At 58.9% G+C, this 19,021-nt stretch overlaps 1 protein-coding gene across 1 annotated transcript in view; it reads left to right on the forward strand.

Annotated features, from left to right (window-relative positions):
* The window catches only part of LOC140399851 (putative transcription factor Ovo-like 1), a 35,734-nt gene extending 24,363 nt beyond the window's left edge, over positions 1–11,371 (forward strand). The window contains exon 5 of the mRNA XM_072489315.1: positions 10,150–11,371. Within this exon, the coding sequence (XP_072345416.1) occupies positions 10,150–10,442 (293 nt within the window). The 3' untranslated portion in view covers positions 10,443–11,371. The remainder of the gene's footprint in view (positions 1–10,149) is intronic.
* The last annotated feature ends 7,650 nt before the right edge of the window (positions 11,372–19,021 follow it).

Genomic DNA, 19,021 nt, shown 5'->3' on the forward strand with positions numbered 1-19,021 from the left:
TGAATGGGCCTCCCCCTGTTCCTGTGTAACAGGCTCGAGGAGGGGGCTGAATGGGCCTCCTCCTGTTCCTGTGTAACTGGCTCGAGGAGGGGGCTGAATGGGCCTCCCCGTGTTCCTGTGTAACAGGCTCGAGGAGGGGGTAGAATGGGCCTCCTCCTGTTCCTGTGTAACAGGCTCGAGGAGGGGACTGAATGGGCCTCCTCCTGTTCCTGTGTAACATGCTCGAGGAGGGAGCTGAATGGGATTCCTCCTGTTCCTGTGTAACAGGCTCGAGGAGGGGGCTGAATGGGCCTCCTCCTGTTCCTGTGTAACAGGCTCGAGGAGGGGGCGGAATGGGCCTCCTCCTGTTCCTGTGCAACAGGATCGAGGAGGGGGCTGAATGGGCCTCCTCCTGTTCCTATGTAACAGGATCGAGGAGGGGGCTGAATGGGCCCCCTCCTGTTCCTGTGTAACAGGCTCGAGGAGGGGGCTGAATGGGCCTCCTCCTGTTCCTGTGCAACAGGCTCGAGGAGGGGGCTGAATGGGCCCCCTCCTGTTCCTGTGTAACAGGCTCGAGGAGGGAGCTGAATGGGCCACCTCCTGTTCCTGTGTAACAGGCTCGAGGAGGGGGCTGAATGGGCCTCCTCTTGTTCCTGTGTAACAGGCTCGAGGAGGAGGGGGCTGAATGGGCCTCCTCCTGTTCCTGTGTAACAGGCTCGAGGAGGGGGCTGAATGGGCCTCCTCCTGTTCCTGTGTAACAGGCTCGAGGAGGGGGCTGAATGGGCCTCCTCCTGTTCCTGTGTAACAGGCTCGAGGAGGGGGCTGAATGGGCCTCCCCCTGTTCCTGTGTAACTGGCTCGAGGGGCGGAATGGGCCTCCTCCAGTTCCTGTGTAACAGGCTCGAGGAGGGGGCTGAATGGGCCTCCTCCTGTTCCTGTGTAGCAGGCTCGAGGAGGGGGCTGAATGGGCCTCCCCCTGTTCCTGTGTAACTGGCTCGAGGGGCGGAATGGGCCTCCTCCAGTTCCTGTGTAACAGGCTCGAGGAGGGGGCTGAATGGGCCTCCTCCAGTTCCTGTGTAACAGGCTCGAGGAGGGGCTGAATGGGTTGCCTCCTGTTCCTGTGTTCCCAACAACTGATTCACTAACAGTGCAGCACTCCCTCAATACTAACTTTCTGACAGTGCGGCACTCCCTCAGTACTGACCCTCTGACAGTGGGGCACTCCCTCAGTACTGCCCCTCTGACAGTGCGGCACTCCCTCAGTACTGACGCTCTGACAGTGCAGCACTCCCTCAGTACTGACCCTCTGACAGTGCGGCACTCCCTCAGTACTGACCCTCTGACAGTGCGGCACTCCCTCAGTACTGACCCTCTGACAGTGCGGCACTCCCTCAGTACTGACCCTCTGACAGTGCAGCACTCCGTCAGTACTGACCCTCTGACAGTGCGGCACTCCCTCAGTACTGACCCTCTGACAGTGCAGCACTCCCTCAGTACTGACCCTCTGACAGTGTGGCGCTCCCTCAGCACTGACCCTCTGACAGTGCGGCACTCCCCAGTACTGACCCTCTGACAGTGCGGCGTTCCCTCAGTACTGATCCTCTGACATTGCGGCACTCCCTCAGTACTGACCCTCTGACAGTGCGGCGCTCCCTCAGCACTGACCCTCTGACAGTGCAGCACTCCCTCAGTACTCATCCTCTGACAGTGCAGCACTCGCTCAGTACTGACCCTCTGACAGTGCGGCACTCCCTCAGTACTGACCCTCTGAAAGTGCAGTATTCCCTCAGTACTGACCCTCTGACAGTGCTGCACTCCCTCAGTACTGACCCTCTGTCAGCGCAGCACTCCCTCAGTACTGACCCTCTGACAGTGCGACGCACCCTCAGTACTGACCCTCTGACAGTGCGACGCATCCTCAGTACTGACCCTCTGACAGTGCAGCACTCCCCCAGTACTGACCCTCTGACAGTGCGGCGCTCCCTCAGTACTGACCCTCTGACAGTGCAGCACTCCCTCAGCACTGACTCTCTGACAGTGCAGCACTCCCTCAGCACTGACCCTCTGACAGTGCAGCACTCCCCCAATACCGACCCTCTGACAGTGCGGCATTCCCTCATCACTGACCCTCTGACAGTGCGGCACTCCCTCAGTACTGACCCTCTGACAGTGCAGCACTCCCTCAGCACTGACCCTCTGACAGTGCAGCCCTCCCTCAGCACTGACCCTCTGACAGTGCGGCACTCCATCAGTACTGACCCTCTGACAGTGCGGCACTCCCTCAGTACTGACCCTCTGACAGTGCGGCACTCCCTCAGTACTGACCCTCTGACAGTGCATCACTCCGTCAGTACTGACCCTCTGGCAGTGCAGCCCTCCCTCAGTACTGACCCTCTGACAGTGCGGCACTCCCTCAGTACTGACCCTCTGACAGTGCGGCACTCCCTCAGTACTGACCCTCTGACAGTGCGGAAATCCCTCTGAACTGACCCTCTGACAGTGCAGCACTCCCTCAGTACTGACCCTCTGACAGTGCAGCACTCCCTCAGTACTGACCCTCTGACAGTGCGGCGCTCCCTCAGTACTGACCCTCTGACAGTGCAGCACTCCCTCAGTACTGACCCTCTGACAGTGCGGTACTCCCTCAGTACTGACCCTCTGACAGTGCGGCACACCCTCAGTACTGACCCTCCGACAGTGCAGCACACCCTCAGTACTGACCCTCCGACAGTGCTCGCTCCCTCAGTACTGACCCTCTGACAGTGCAGCACTCCCTCAGTACTGACCCTCTGACAGTGCGGCACTCCCTCAGTACTGACCCTCTGACAGTGCAGCCCTCCGTCAGTACTGACCCTCTGGCAGTGCAGCCCTCCCTCAGTACTGACCCTCTGACAGTGCAGCCCTCCGTCAGTACTGACCCTCTGGCAGTGCAGCCCTCCCTCAGTACTGACCCTCTGACAGTGCGGCACTCCCTCAGTACTGACCCTCTGACAGTGCGGCACTCCCTCAGTACTGACCCTCTGACAGTGCGGCACTCCCTCAGTACTGACCCTCTGACAGTGCGGCACTCCCTCAGTACTGACCCTCTGACAGTGCGGAAATCCCTCTGAACTGACCCTCTGACAGTGCGCACTCCCTCAGTACTGACCCTCTGACAGTGCAGCACACCCTCAGTACTGACCCTCCGACAGTGCGCACTCCCTCAGTACTGACCCTCTGACAGTGCGGCGCTCCCTCAGTACTGACCCTCTGACAGTGCAGCTCTCCCTCAGTACTGACCCTCTGACAGTGCGGCACTCCCTCAGTACTGACCCTCTGACAGTGCGGCACTCCCTCAGTACTGACCCTCTGACAGTGCAGCACTCCCTCAGTACTGACCCTCTCACAGTGCAGCACTCCCTCAGTACTGACCCTCTGACAGTGCGGCACTCCCTCAGTACTGACCCTCTGACAGTGCAGCACTCCCTCAGTACTGACCCTCCAACAGTGCGGCGCTCTCTCAGTACTGACCCTCTGACAGTGCGGCTCTCCCTCAGTACTTACCCTCTGACAGTGCAGCGCTCACTCAGTACTGACCCTCTGACAGTGCGGCACTCCCTCAGTACTGACCCTCTGACAGTGCAGCACTCCCTCAGTACTGACCCTCCGACAGTGCGGCGCTCCCTCAGTACTGACCCTCTGACAGTGCGGCACTCCCTCAGTACTGACCCTCTGACAGTGCAGCACTCCCTCAATACTGACCCTCTAACAGTGCAGCCCTCCCTCAGTACTGACCGTCTGACAGTGCGGCACTCCCTCTGAACTGACCCTCTGACAGTGCGGCTCTCCCTCAGTACTGACCCTCTGACAGTGCAGCGCTCCCTCAGTACTGACCCTCTGACAGTGCGGCACTCCCTCAGTACTGACCCTCTGACAGTGCGGCACTCCCTCAGTACTGACCCTCTGACAGTCCAGCACTCCCTCAGTACTGACCCTCTGACAGTGCAGCACTCCCTCAGGACTGACCTTTTGACAGTGCAGCACTCCCTCAGTACTGACCCTCCGACAGTGCGGCACTCCCTCAGTACTGACCCTCTGACAGTGCAGCACTCCCTCAGTACTGACCCTCTGACAGTGCAGCACTCCCTCAGTACTGACCCTCCGACAGTGCGGCACTCCCTCAGTACTGACCCTCTGACAGTGCAGCACTCCCTCAGTACTGACCCTCTGACAGTGCGGCGCTCCCTCAGTACTGACCCTCCGACAGTGCGGCACTCCCTCAGTACTGACCCTCTGACAGTGCAGCACTCCCTCAGTACTGACCCTCTGACAGTGCGGCGCTCCCTCAGTACTGACCCTCTGACAGTGCGGCACTCACTCAGTACTGACCCTCTGTCAGTGCGGGGCTCCCTCAGTACTGACCCTCTGACAGTGCGGCACTCCTTCAGTACTGACCCTCTGACAGTGCAGCGCTCCCTCAGTACTGACCCTCTGACAGTGCGGCACTCCCTCAGTACTGACCCTCTGACAGTGCAGCACTCCCTCAGTACTGACCCTCTGACAGTGCAGCACTCCCTCAGTACTGACCCTCTGACAGTGCAGCACTCCCTCAGTACTGACCCTCTCACAGTGCAGCACTCCCTCAGTACTGACCCTCTGACAGTGCGGCACTCCCTCAGTACTGACCCTCTGACAGTGCAGCACTCCCTCAGTACTGACCCTCCAACAGTGCGGCGCTCTCTCAGTACTGACCCTCTGACAGTGCGGCTCTCCCTCAGTACTTACCCTCTGACAGTGCAGCGCTCCCTCAGTACTGACCCTCTGACAGTGCGGCACTCCCTCAGTACTGACCCTCTGACAGTGCGGCACTCCCTCTGAACTGACCCTCTGACAGTGCGGCTCTCCCTCAGTACTGACCCTCTGACAGTGCAGCGCTCCCTCAGTACTGACCCTCTGACAGTGCGGCACTCCCTCAGTACTGACCCTCTGACAGTGCGGCACTCCCTCAGTACTGACCCTCTGACAGTGCAGCACTCCCTCAGTACTGACCCTCCGACAGTGCGGCACTCCCTCAGTACTGACCCTCTGACAGTGCAGCACTCCCTCAGTACTGACCCTCTGACAGTGCGGCGCTCCCTCAGTACTGACCCTCCGACAGTGCGGCACTCCCTCAGTACTGACCCTCTGACAGTGCAGCACTCCCTCAGTACTGACCCTCTGACAGTGCGGCGCTCCCTCAGTACTGACCCTCTGACAGTGCGGCACTCACTCAGTACTGACCCTCTGACAGTGCGGGGCTCCCTCAGTACTGACCCTCTGACAGTGCGGCACTCCTTCAGTACTGACCCTCTGACAGTGCAGCGCTCCCTCAGTACTGACCCTCTGACAGTGCGGCACTCCCTCAGTACTGACCCTCTGACAGTGCAGCACTCCCTCAGTACTGACCCTCTGACAGTGCAGCACTCCCTCAGTACTGACCCTCTGACAGTGCAGCACTCCCTCAGTACTGACCCTCTCACAGTGCAGCACTCCCTCAGTACTGACCCTCTGACAGTGCGGCACTCCCTCAGTACTGACCCTCTGACAGTGCAGCACTCCCTCAGTACTGACCCTCCAACAGTGCGGCGCTCTCTCAGTACTGACCCTCTGACAGTGCGGCTCTCCCTCAGTACTTACCCTCTGACAGTGCAGCGCTCCCTCAGTACTGACCCTCTGACAGTGCGGCACTCCCTCAGTACTGACCCTCTGACAGTGCGGCACTCCCTCTGAACTGACCCTCTGACAGTGCGGCTCTCCCTCAGTACTGACCCTCTGACAGTGCAGCGCTCCCTCAGTACTGACCCTCTGACAGTGCGGCACTCCCTCAGTACTGACCCTCTGACAGTGCGGCACTCCCTCAGTACTGACCCTCTGACAGTCCAGCACTCCCTCAGTACTGACCCTCTGACAGTGCAGCACTCCCTCAGGACTGACCTTTTGACAGTGCAGCACTCCCTCAGTACTGACCCTCCGACAGTGCGGCACTCCCTCAGTACTGACCCTCTGACAGTGCAGCACTCCCTCAGTACTGACCCTCTGACAGTGCAGCACTCCCTCAGTACTGACCCTCCGACAGTGCGGCACTCCCTCAGTACTGACCCTCTGACAGTGCGGCGCTCCCTCAGTACTGACCCTCCGACAGTGCGGCACTCCCTCAGTACTGACCCTCTGACAGTGCAGCACTCCCTCAGTACTGACCCTCTGACAGTGCGGCGCTCCCTCAGTACTGACCCTCTGACAGTGCAGCACTCCCTCAGTACTGACCCTCTGACAGTGCAGCACTCCCTCAGTACTGACCCTCCGACAGTGCTCGCTCCCTCAGTACTGACCCTCTGACAGTGCAGCACTCCCTCAGTACTGACCCTCTGACAGTGCAGCACTCCCTCAGTACTGACTCTCTGACAGTGCAGCACTCCCTCAGTACTGACCCTCTGACAGTGCAGCACTCCCTCAGTACTGACCCTCTGACAGTGCGGCACTCCCTCTGAACTGACCCTCTGACAGTGCAGCCCTCCATCTGGACTGACCCTCTGACAGTGCAGCACTCCCTCAGTACTGACCCTCTGACAGTGCAGCCCTCCCTCAGTACTGACCGTCTGACAGTGCGGCACTCCCTCTGAACTGACCCTCTGACAGTGCGCACTCCCTCAGTACTGACCCTCTGACAGTGCGGCGCTCCCTCAGTACTGACCCTCTGACAGTGCAGCTCTCCCTCAGTACTGACCCTCTGACAGTGCAGTGCTCCCTCAGTACTGACCCTCTGACAGTGCAGCACTCCCTCAGTACTGACCCTCCAACAGTGCGGCGCTCCCTCAGTACTGACCCTCTGACAGTGCGGCTCTCCCTCAGTACTGACCCTCTGACAGTGCAGCGCTCCCTCAGTATCGACCCTCTGACAGTGCGGCACTCCCTCAGTACTGACCCTCTGACAGTGCAGCACTCCCTCAGTACTGACCCTCTGACAGTGCTGCACTCCCTCAGTACTGACCCTCCGACAGTGCGGCGCTCCCTCAGTACTGACCCTCTGACAGTGCGGCATTCCCTCAGTACTGACCCTCTGACAGTGCAGCGCTCCCTCAGTACTGACCCTCTGACAGTGCGGCACTCCCTCCGTACTGACCCTCTGACAGTGCAGCACTCCCTCAGTACTGACCCTCCGACAGTGCGGCACTCCCTCAGTACTGACCCTCTGACAGTGCGGCACTCCCTCAGTACTGACCCTCTGACAGTGCAGGCCTCCCTCAGTACTGACCGTCTGACAGTGCGGCAGTCCCTCAGTACTGACCCTCTGACAGTGCGGCACTCCCTCAGTACTGACCCTCTGACAGTGCGGCACTCCCTCAGTACTGACCCTCTGACAGTGCAGCACTCCCTCAGTACTGACCCTCTGACAGTGCAGCACTCCCTCAGTACTGACCCTCTGACAGTGCAGCACTCCCTCAGTACTGACCCTCCGACAGTGCGGCGCTCCCTCAGTACTGACCCTCTGACAGTGCGGCTCTCCCTCAGTACTGACCCTCTGACAGTGCAGCGCTCCCTCAGTACTGACCCTCTGACAGTGCGGCACTCCCTCAGTATTGACCCTCTGACAGTGCAGCACTCCCTCAGTACTGACCCTCTGACAGTGCAGCACTCCCTCAGTACTGACCCTCCGACAGTGCGGCGCTCCCTCAGTACTGGCCCTCTGACAGTGCGGCTCTCCCTCAGTACTGACCCTCTGACAGTGCGGCGCTCCCTCAGTACTGACCCTCTGACAGTGCGACACTCCCTCAGTACTGACCCTCTGACAGTGCTGCGCTCCCTCAGTACTGACCCTCTGACAGTGCAGCGCTCCCTCAGTACTGACCCTCTGACAGTGCAGCACTCCCTCAGTACTGACCCTCCGACAGTGCGGCGCTCCCTCAGTACTGACCCTCTGACAGTGCGGCTCTCCCTCAGTACTGACCCTCTGATAGTGCGGCGCTCCCTCAGTACTGACCCTCTGACAGTGCGACGCTCCCTCAGTACTGACCCTCTGACAGTGCTGCGCTCCCTCAGTACTGACCCTCTGACAGTGCGGCACTCCCTCAGTACTGACCCTCTGACAGTGCTGCGCTCCCTCAGTACTGACCCTCTGACAGTGCGGCACTCCCTCAGTACTGACCCTCTGACAGTGCGGCGCTCCCTCAGTACTGACCCTCTGACAGTGCGACACTCCCTCAGTACTGACCCTCTGACAGTGCGGCACTCCCTCAGTACTGACCCTCTGACAGTGCAGCGCTCCCTCAGTACTGACCCTCTGACAGTGCGGCACTCCCTCAGTATTGACCCTCTGACAGTGCAGCACTCCCTCAGTACTGACCCTCTGACAGTGCAGCACTCCCTCAGTACTGACCCTCCGACAGTGCGGCGCTCCCTCAGTACTGGCCCTCTGACAGTGCGACACTCCCTCAGTACTGACCCTCTGACAGTGCTGCGCTCCCTCAGTACTGACCCTCTGACAGTGCAGCGCTCTCTCAGTACTGACCCTCTGACAGTGCAGCACTCCCTCAGTACTGACCCTCCGACAGTGCGGCGCTCCCTCAGTACTGACCCTCTGACAGTGCGACACTCCCTCAGTACTGACCGTCTGACAGTGCGGCTCTCCCTCAGTACTGACCCTCTGACAGTGCGGCGCTCCCTCAGTACTGACCCTCTGACAGTGCAGCCCTCCCTCAGTACTGACCCTCTGACAGTGCAGCACTCCCTCAGTACTGACCCTCTGACAGTGCAGCACTCCCTCAGTACTGACCCTCTGACAGTGCAGCACTCCCTCAGTACTGACCCTCCGACAGTGCGGCGCTCCCTCAGTACTGACCCTCTGACAGTGCGGCTCTCCCTCAGTACTGACCCTCTGACAGTGCAGCGCTCCCTCAGTACTGACCCTCTGACAGTGCGGCACTCCCTCAGTATTGACCCTCTGACAGTGCAGCACTCCCTCAGTACTGACCCTCTGACAGTGCAGCACTCCCTCAGTACTGACCCTCCGACAGTGCGGCGCTCCCTCAGTACTGGCCCTCTGACAGTGCGGCTCTCCCTCAGTACTGACCCTCTGACAGTGCGGCGCTCCCTCAGTACTGACCCTCTGACAGTGCGACACTCCCTCAGTACTGACCCTCTGACAGTGCTGCGCTCCCTCAGTACTGACCCTCTGACAGTGCAGCGCTCCCTCAGTACTGACCCTCTGACAGTGCAGCACTCCCTCAGTACTGACCCTCCGACAGTGCGGCGCTCCCTCAGTACTGACCCTCTGACAGTGCGGCTCTCCCTCAGTACTGACCCTCTGATAGTGCGGCGCTCCCTCAGTACTGACCCTCTGACAGTGCGACGCTCCCTCAGTACTGACCCTCTGACAGTGCTGCGCTCCCTCAGTACTGACCCTCTGACAGTGCGGCACTCCCTCAGTACTGACCCTCTGACAGTGCTGCGCTCCCTCAGTACTGACCCTCTGACAGTGCGGCACTCCCTCAGTACTGACCCTCTGACAGTGCGGCGCTCCCTCAGTACTGACCCTCTGACAGTGCGACACTCCCTCAGTACTGACCCTCTGACAGTGCGGCACTCCCTCAGTACTGACCCTCTGACAGTGCAGCGCTCCCTCAGTACTGACCCTCTGACAGTGCGGCACTCCCTCAGTATTGACCCTCTGACAGTGCAGCACTCCCTCAGTACTGACCCTCTGACAGTGCAGCACTCCCTCAGTACTGACCCTCCGACAGTGCGGCGCTCCCTCAGTACTGGCCCTCTGACAGTGCGACACTCCCTCAGTACTGACCCTCTGACAGTGCTGCGCTCCCTCAGTACTGACCCTCTGACAGTGCAGCGCTCTCTCAGTACTGACCCTCTGACAGTGCAGCACTCCCTCAGTACTGACCCTCCGACAGTGCGGCGCTCCCTCAGTACTGACCCTCTGACAGTGCGACACTCCCTCAGTACTGACCGTCTGACAGTGCGGCTCTCCCTCAGTACTGACCCTCTGACAGTGCGGCGCTCCCTCAGTACTGACCCTCTGACAGTGCAGCCCTCCCTCAGTACTGACCCTCTGACAGTGCGGCTCTGTGTTTGATTGTATCTGAATTGTAATGTGGTTAAAGGTGCTTTGTGTAGTCAGTAACAGCGGGCTTTGTCCGAGCAGGTATCCGTCCGTACAAATGCCACCTGTGTGATAAGGCATTCACGCAGCGCTGCTCACTGGAGTCTCACCTCAAGAAGATCCACAGCGTGCAGCAGGCTTACGCCTACAAGGAGCGACGCGCCAAGCTCTACGTGTGCGAGGACTGCGGCTTCACAGCCGAGAGCCAGGAAGGTCACATCATCCACGTCAATGAAATGCACCCCAACAGCGCCCTGACGCGGAAATCCTCGAAGAAGGTGGCGGCAGCGATGGAGGGCACCCTCGGCTCGCTGCAGGACAGCAAGTGCACGTAATCGCTCGTCTCTCCCACTCGCCTCCCTGAGGAGGGGCTTGCAGGGGAGCGGAGAGACGGGGGGGTCTGCGAGCCGCTGGTGTTTGTTACCGTGTCGGACACTGACTGGCAGGGATCAGCTGGCAACGTAGCGGAGTGGGACACCTCCAACACCAGCAACCCACTCCCCCCTCCCCCCCCCCCAAAAAAATCTACCTCTGCCCGATCTCCCTCGGGCTGCCACGTCGACAGGGGCGCGGGGCTCCACAGTCGCTCGCTCGTGAGAGGGCTGCACCAAGGCGGGGAGGCCATTCAGCCCCTCCAACCTGTCCCATTGCTGGCCTACCACTGAGGCTGACGTTTCACCCATCTCCCACCTCGCGTCGGAGACCTTTTTAACCCCAGAGACCATCCACCTTGAAGTCTTTATCCCCCCCCCCCCATCGCAAACTTCGGAGTCAGGAAAGCGAGCGAGCTCCAGAAACCGGCGCCAGCCCAGGCGGGATATTCGACTGCACCGGCATCACTGTGCGATCCAACCCTCGCCCGCTTCCTCCACCCGCCCCCCCACCTCCGGCAGCGAGAGTCGCTGGCCGACTGACCCACCCATCGCTGAGCTACTGAGACGTGACTGAGATCGGCGTTAACCCTTCGCAGACCTGGGTGGAGTGGATCCTGTCACATCAGGCACTGCAAAGTGCACTTTTCCCTCGCTGGGGAAATGTGGAAAATAATATCTCCTCTTCGACTTTTTTTGCTGGTTTGAAAAATGTGCAAGAAAAAAATTTTGGGGGGAAGTTTGTGTAACTTTTCAACTTATTGCTTGTAATATGATTCTTGGAATTTGGGAACAATTTGTATCAGATTTTCATGCTCAGTGTACCGTTGTATATTTAAAGCTGGGATAACCTGCAACAGGATTGTTAATAAACTGTGTACAGGAGGTTTGGATATTATAGGATACAGGTACTTTACTGAGATACTTGTACTGAGTAAAGCTCCCACTACACTGTCCCCATCAAACACTCCCAGGACAGGTACAGCACTGGGTTAGATACAGAGTAAAGCTCCCTCTGCACTGTCCCCATCAAACACCCCCAGGGCAGGTACAGCACGGGGTTAGATACAGAGTAAAGCTCCCACTACACTGTCCCCATCAAACACTCCCAGGACAGGTACAGCACGGGATTAGATACAGAGTAAAGCTCCCTCTACACTGTCCCCATCAAACACACCCAGGACAGGTACAGCACGGGGTTAGATACAGAGTAAAGCTCGCTCTGCACTGTCCCCATCAAACACTCCCAGGACAGGTACAGCACGGGGTTATATACAGAGTAAAGCTCCCTCTACACTGTCCCCATCAAACACTCCCAGGACAGGTACAGCACGGGGTTAGATACAGAGTAAAGCTCGCTCTGCACTGTCCCCATCAAACACTCCCAGGACAGGTACAGCACGGGGTTAGATACAGAGTAAAGCTCCCTCTACACTGTCCCCATCAAACACTCCCAGGACAGGTACAGCACGGGGTTAGATACAGAGTAAAGCTCGCTCTGCACTGTGCCCATCAAACACTCCCAGGACAGGTACAGCACGGGGTGAGATACAGAGTAAAGCTCCCTCTACACTGTCCCCATCAAACACTCCCAGGAAAGGTACAGCACGGGGTTAGATACAGAGTAAAGCTCCCTCTACACTGTCCCCATCAAACACTCCCAGGACAGGTACAGCACGGGGTTAGATACAGAGTAAAGCTCCCTCTACACTGTCCCCATCAAACACTCCCAGGACAGGTACAGCACGGGGTTAGATACAGAGTAAAGCTCCCTCTACACTGTCCCCATCAAACACTCCCAGGACAGGTACAGCACGGGGTTAGATACAGAGTAAAGCTCCCTCTACACTGTCCCCATCAAACACTCCCAGGACAGGTACAGCACGGGGTGAGATACAGAGTAAAGCTCCCTCTACACTGTCCCCATCAAACACTCCCAGGACAGGTACAGCACGGGGTTAGATACAGAGTAAAGCTCCCTCTACACTGTCCCCATCAAACACTCCCAGGACAGGTACAGCACGGGGTTCGATACAGAGTAAAGCTCCCTCTACACTGTCCCCATCAAACACTCCCAGGACAGGTACAGCACGGGGTTAGATACAGAGTAAAGCTCCCTCTCCACTGTCCCCATCAAACACTCCCAGGACAGGTACAGCACGGGGTTAGATACAGAGTAAAGCTCCCTCTCCACTGTCCCCATCAAACACTCCCAGGACAGGTACAGCACGGGGTTCGATACAGAGTAAAGCTCCCTCTCCACTGTCCCCATCAAACACTCCCAGGACAGGTACAGCACGGGGTTCGATACAGAGTAAAGCTCCCTCTCCACTGTCCCCATCAAACACTCCCAGGACAGGTACAGCACGGGGTTCGATACAGAGTAAAGCTCCCTCTACACTGTCCCCATCAAACACTCCCAGGACAGGTCCAGCACGGGGTTAGATACAGAGTAAAGCTCTCTCTACACTGTCCCCATCAAACACCCCCAGGACAGGTACAGCACGGGGTTCGATACAGAGTAAAGCTCCCTCTACACTGTCCCCATCAAACACTCCCAGGACATGTACAGCACGGGGTTAGATACAGAGTAAAGCTCCCTCTACACTGTCCCCATCAAACACTCCCAGGACAGGTACAGCACGGGGTTAGATACAGAGTAAAGCTCCCTCTACACTGTCCCCATCAAACACTCCCAGGACAGGTACAGCACGGGGTTAGATACAGAGTAAAGCTCCCTCTACACTGTCCCCATCAAACACTCCCAGGACAGGTACAGCACGGGGTTAGATACAGAGTAAAGCTCCCTCTACACTGTCCCCATCAAACACTCCCAGGACAGGTACAGCACGGGGTTAGATACAGAGTAAAGCTCCCTCTACACTGTCCCCATCAAACACTCCCAGGACAGGTACAGCACGGGGTGAGATACAGAGTAAAGCTCCCTCTACACTGTCCCCATCAAACACTCCCAGGACAGGTACAGCACGGGGTTAGATACAGAGTAAAGCTCCCTCTACACTGTCCCCATCAAACACTCCCAGGACAGGTACAGCACGGGGTTCGATACAGAGTAAAGCTCCCTCTACACTGTCCCCATCAAACACTCCCAGGACAGGTACAGCACGGGGTTCGATACAGAGTAAAGCTCCCTCTCCACTGTCCCCATCAAACACTCCCAGGACAGGTACAGCACGGGGTTAGATACAGAGTAAAGCTCCCTCTACACTGTCCCCATCAAACAACCCCAGGACAGGTACAGCACGGGGTTAGATACAGAGTAAAGCTCCCTCTGCACTGTCCTCATCAAACACTCCCAGGACAGGTACAGCACGGGGTTAGATACAGAGTAAAGCTCCCTCTACACTGTCCCCATCAAACACTGCCAGGGCAGGTACAGCACGGGGTTAGATACAGAGTAAAGAACAAAGAACAATACAGCACAGGAACAGGCCCTTCGGCCCTCCAAGCCTGTACCGGTCACGATACCAACCTTGGCCAAAACCCTCAGCCCTTCCTTGTGCCGTATCCCTCTACACCCGTCCTATCCACGTGTTTGTCGAGATGCCTTCTGACCGCCGTTAATGTATCTGCTTCCACAGCCTCCCCTGGCCACGCGTTCCAGGCACCCACCACCCTCTGCGTAAAAAACCTGCCTCGCACATCTCCTCGAAACTTTGCCCCACGACCTTAAACCTCTGCCCCCTGGCGACTGACCCGTCCACCCTGGGAAAGAGTGCCTGCCCATCACTCTATCCACGCCCCTCATAATCTTGCAAACCTCTATCAGGTCACCCCTCGACCTCCGCCTTTCTAATGAACACACGAAATGTCTGTCCTGAGAGGATTTGAGGTGGGATTCTCTTCCCCCCTCGCCGACCGGGTCGGTGAATCGCTGGGGGGGGGGGGGGGGGGGGGATGGCGTGAATCCTGCCCCGGCGCCGTTTGTCGGGCGGGGCGGGATTCACGCCACGCCGGTCGAGGGCCGTTGGCAGCGGCCCTCCCGCCAATTCTCCGGGCCCCGATGGGCCGTTTTTGGCCAGTCCCGCCGGAGTGGATTCGACATGGTCCCACACGGCGGGACCCGGCAGGTAAGTCGGCGGGGGGCGGTACTCAGCGGCGGGGCGCGGGGGGCATCCGGCCCGGGGGGGGGGGGGGGGGCCCCCACGGTGGCCTGGCCCGCGATCGGGGCCCACCGATCTGCGGGCGGGCCTGTGCCGTTGGGGCACGTCTTCCTTCCGCGCCGTCCGGTCTGCGCATGCGCGAGATCACGCCGGCCCTTTGGCGACGCGCGAGATCACGCCGGCCCTTCGGCGCCGGCTGCAGAAGTAGCCAGAATAACGCCCTCTTTACAAGAGTCAGGAGGTCAGACACCGGCCGGGGGCTGGATTCTCCGTTTCAGGGACCAAGTCCCCGCGCTGTTGTGGAAACCGTGGTCTTTTACACCGGGAACACAGGCGTCTGAAGGCCACAGATTGCCCGTCTCGCTGGGGGTCAGCAGGGAGGCAGAGGAGAGCTCGCGGCTCCAGCTGACGATACAGCCCCCCCCCCCCCACACGCCCGGCTCAGAGACCGCGCCGTGCCCCATGGCGGACTCAGCCCGCGGACCTGGAGCGGCAAAATAGTGCTCGCCCGAGCGGCCGCACACAGAGCCCCCAGTCCCGAATGAAGCCTCCCCGGCCCTCCAATCGGCCCCCCCCCCCCCCCCTCGCACGATTGTGGTGGCCACGGATTGAGTCCGCACCCAGCCCCCACAACCCTCCCTATCTCTGTAACCTCCTCCAGCCCCTACAACCCTCCCTATCTCTGTAACCTTCTCCAGCCCCGACAACCCTCCCTATCTCTGTAACCTCCTCCAGCCCCTACACCCCTCCCTATCTCTGTAACCTCCTCCAGCCCCCACAACCCTCCCTATCTCTGTAACCTCCTCCAGCCCCTACAACCCTCCCTATCTCTGTAACTCCCTCCAGTCCCTACACCCCTCCCTATCTCTGTAACCTCCTCCAGCGCCGGCAACCCTCTCTATCTCTGTAACCTCCTCCAGCCTCAACACCCCCTCCCTATCTCTGTAACCTCCTCCAGCCCCTACAACCCTCCCTATCTCTGTAACCTCCTCCAGTTCCTACAACCCTCCCTATCTCTGTAACCTCCTCCAGCCCCTACAACCCTCCCTATCTCTGTAACCTCCTCCAGCCCCTACACCCCTCCCTATCTCTGTAACCCCCTCCAGCCCCTACAACCCTCCCTATCTCTGTAACCCCCTCCAGCCTCAACACCCCCTCCCTATCTCTGTAACCTCCTCCAGCCTCAACACCCCCTCCCTATCTCTGTAACCCCCTCCAGCCTCAACACCCCTCCCTATCTCTGTAACCTCCTCCAGCCCCTACACCCCTCCCTATCTCTGTAACCTCCTCGAGCCCCTACAACCCTCCCTATCTCTGTAACCTCCTCCAGCCCCTACTACCCTCCCTATCTCTGTAACCTCCTCCAGCCCCTACAACCCTCCCTATCTCTGTAACCTCCTCCAGCCCCGACAACCCTCCCTATCTCTGTAACCTCCTCCAGTCCCTACAACCCTCCCAATCTCTGTAACCTCCTCCAGCCCCTACAACCCTCCCTATCTCTGTAACCTCCTCCAGTCCCTACACCCCTCCCTATCTCTGTAACCTCCTCCAGTCCCTAAAACCCTCCCTATCTCTGTAACCTCCTCCAGCCCCTACAACCCTCCCTATCTCTGTAACCTCCTCCAGCCCCTACAACCCTCCCTATCTCTGTAACCTCCTCCAGTCCCTACAACCCTCCCTATCTCTGTAACCTCCTCCAGCCCCTACAACCCTCCCTATCTCTGTAACCCCCTCCAGCCCCTACAACCCTCACTATCTCTGTAACCCCCTCCAACCCCTACACCCCTCCCTATCTCTGTAACCTCCCCCAGCCCCTACAACCCTCCCTATCTCTGTAACCTCCTCCAACCCCTACAACCCTCCCTATCTCTCTAACCTCCTCCAATCCCTACAACCCTCCCTATCTCTGTAACCTCCTCCAGTCCCTACAACCCTCCCTATCTCTGTAACCTCCTCCAGTTCCTACAACCCTCCCTATCTCTGTAACCTCCTCCAGTCCCTACAACCCTTCCTATCTCTGTAGCCTCCTCCAGCCCCTACACCCCTCCCTATCTCTGTAACCCCCTCCAGCCCCTACAACTCTCCCTATCTCTGTAACCTCCTCCAGCCCCTACACCCCCTCCCTATCTCTGTAACCTCCTCCACCCCCTACAAACCCTCCCTATCTCTGTAACCTCCTCCAGCCCCTACAACCCTCCCTATCTCTGTAACCTCCCTCAGCCCCTACAACCCTCCCTATCTCTGTAACCTCCTCCAGCCCCTACAACCCTCCCTATCTCTGTAACCTCCTCCAGCCCCTACAACCTTCCCTATCTCTGTAACCTCCTCCAGTCTCTACACCCCTCCCTAGCTCTGTAACCTCCTCCACTCCCTACAACCCTCATTCCATTACAGGAAAAGGAAGAGGCCCATTAAGCCCCCTCCTCGAGCCTGTTACACAGGAACAGGAGGAGGCCCATTCAGCCCCCTCCTCGAGCCTGTTACACAGGAACAGGAGGAGGCCCATTCAGTCCCCCTCCTCGAGCCTGTTACACAGGAACAGGAGGAGGCCCATCAGCCCCCTCCTCGAGCCTGTTCCAAAAGAACAGGAGGAGGTCCATTCAGCCCCCTCCCTGTTACACAGGAACAGGAGGAGGCCCATTCAGCCCCCTCCTCGAGCCTGTTACACAGGAACAGGAGGAAGCCCCTTCAGCCCCATCCTCGAGCCTGTTACACAGGAACAGGAGGAAGCCCATTCAGCCCCCTCCTCGAGCCTGTTACACAGGAACAGGAGGAAGCCCATTCAGCCCCCTCCTCGAGCCTGTTACATAGGAACAGGAGGAGGCCAATTCAGCCCCCTCCTCCTCGTGTCTGTTACACAGGAACAGGAGGAGGCCCATTCAGCCCCCTCCTCTAGCCTGTTACACAGGAAACAGGAGGAGGCCCATTCAGCCCCTCGAGCCTGTTACACAGGAACAGGAGGAGGCCCATTCAGCCCCCCTCCTCTAGCCTGTTACACAGGAACAGGAGGAGGCCCATTCAGCCCCTCGAGCCTGTTACACAGGAACAGGAGGAGGGCCATTCAGCCCCTCGAGCCTGTTACACAGGAACAGGAGGCCCATTCAGCCCCCTCCTCGAGCCTGTTACACAGGAACAGGAGGAGGCCCATTCAGCCCCCTCCTCGAGCCTGTTACACAGGAACAGGAGGAGGCCCATTCAGCCCCCTCTTCGAGCCTGTTACACAGGAACAGGAGGAGGCCCATTCAGCCCCTCCTCGAGCCTGTTACACAGGAACAGGAGGAGGCCCATTCAGCCCCTCGAGCCTGTTACACAGGAACAGGAGGAGGCCCATTCAGCCCGCTCCTCGAGCCTGTTACACAGGAACAGAGGAGGCCCATTCAGCCCCTCAAGTCTGTTACACAGGAACAGGAGGAGGCCCATTCAGCCCCCTCATCGAGCTTGTTACACAGGAACAGGAGGAGGCCCATTCAGCCCCCTCCTCGAGCCTGTTACACAGGAACAGGAGGAGGCCCCATTCAGCCCCCTCCTCGAGCCTGTTACACAGGAACAGGAGGAGGCCCATTCAGCCCCCTCCTCGAGCCTGTTACAGAGGAACAGGAGGAGGCCCATTCAGCCCCTCGAGCCTGTTACACAGGAACAGGAGGAGGCCCATTCAGCCCCTCGAGCCTGTTACACAGGAACAGGAGGAGGCCCATTCAGCCCCTCGAACCTGTTACACAGGAACAGGAGGAGGGCCCATTCAGCCCCTCGAACCTGTTACACAGGAACAGGAGGAGGCCCATTCAGCCCCTCGAACCTGTTACACAGGAACAGGAGGAGGCCCATTCAATGAGATCTCCGCTGATCTGAATCGTAACTCCATCTCCCCACCTCGGTTCCCTCACCCTTCACCTCCTTCCCCAACAAAAACCTCTCAGTGTCGGCCCGGACATTCCCAACTGACCCCCCACCCCCCGCAGCCTCGACAGCTCTGTTTTTTTTTTGGGGGGGGGGGAGGGAATTCCAGATTCCCACTCCCCTGTGTGTGTGGGAGCTTGCTGACCGCCCCCCCCCCCCCCCCCCACCCCCGAATGGCCTGGCCCTGATTTTAAGGTTCTGGTGTAACCAGACTGGTCCTGCCCCTGCTGCGAGGACTCGTACAGAGCGGAGCCCCCAGCCCCAGCAGGGAGACAATGGGCCGAATGGCCTGCCGGACGTGCTCTGGACCCGGTGCCGTCGCGACAGAAACTTCTCCGTCGCGGAAGCAGCAGATTTCGGGCCCGTCAAATTTAAAAAGCAAGCTGGCGCAGGGCTTGGTGGGGTGGTTATCGGGCACAGAATCATATCTCAGCTCTGCTACTCGAGTCAGGCTGTGGGTGCAAGGTGGGGCGGGGTGTACACTCCCACTGTCAAACACTGCAGGTCCACCTCCCACTGATT

This window comes from Scyliorhinus torazame, chromosome 24 (genome assembly GCF_047496885.1).
Source record: "Scyliorhinus torazame isolate Kashiwa2021f chromosome 24, sScyTor2.1, whole genome shotgun sequence".
NCBI lineage: Eukaryota > Metazoa > Chordata > Chondrichthyes > Carcharhiniformes > Scyliorhinidae > Scyliorhinus > Scyliorhinus torazame.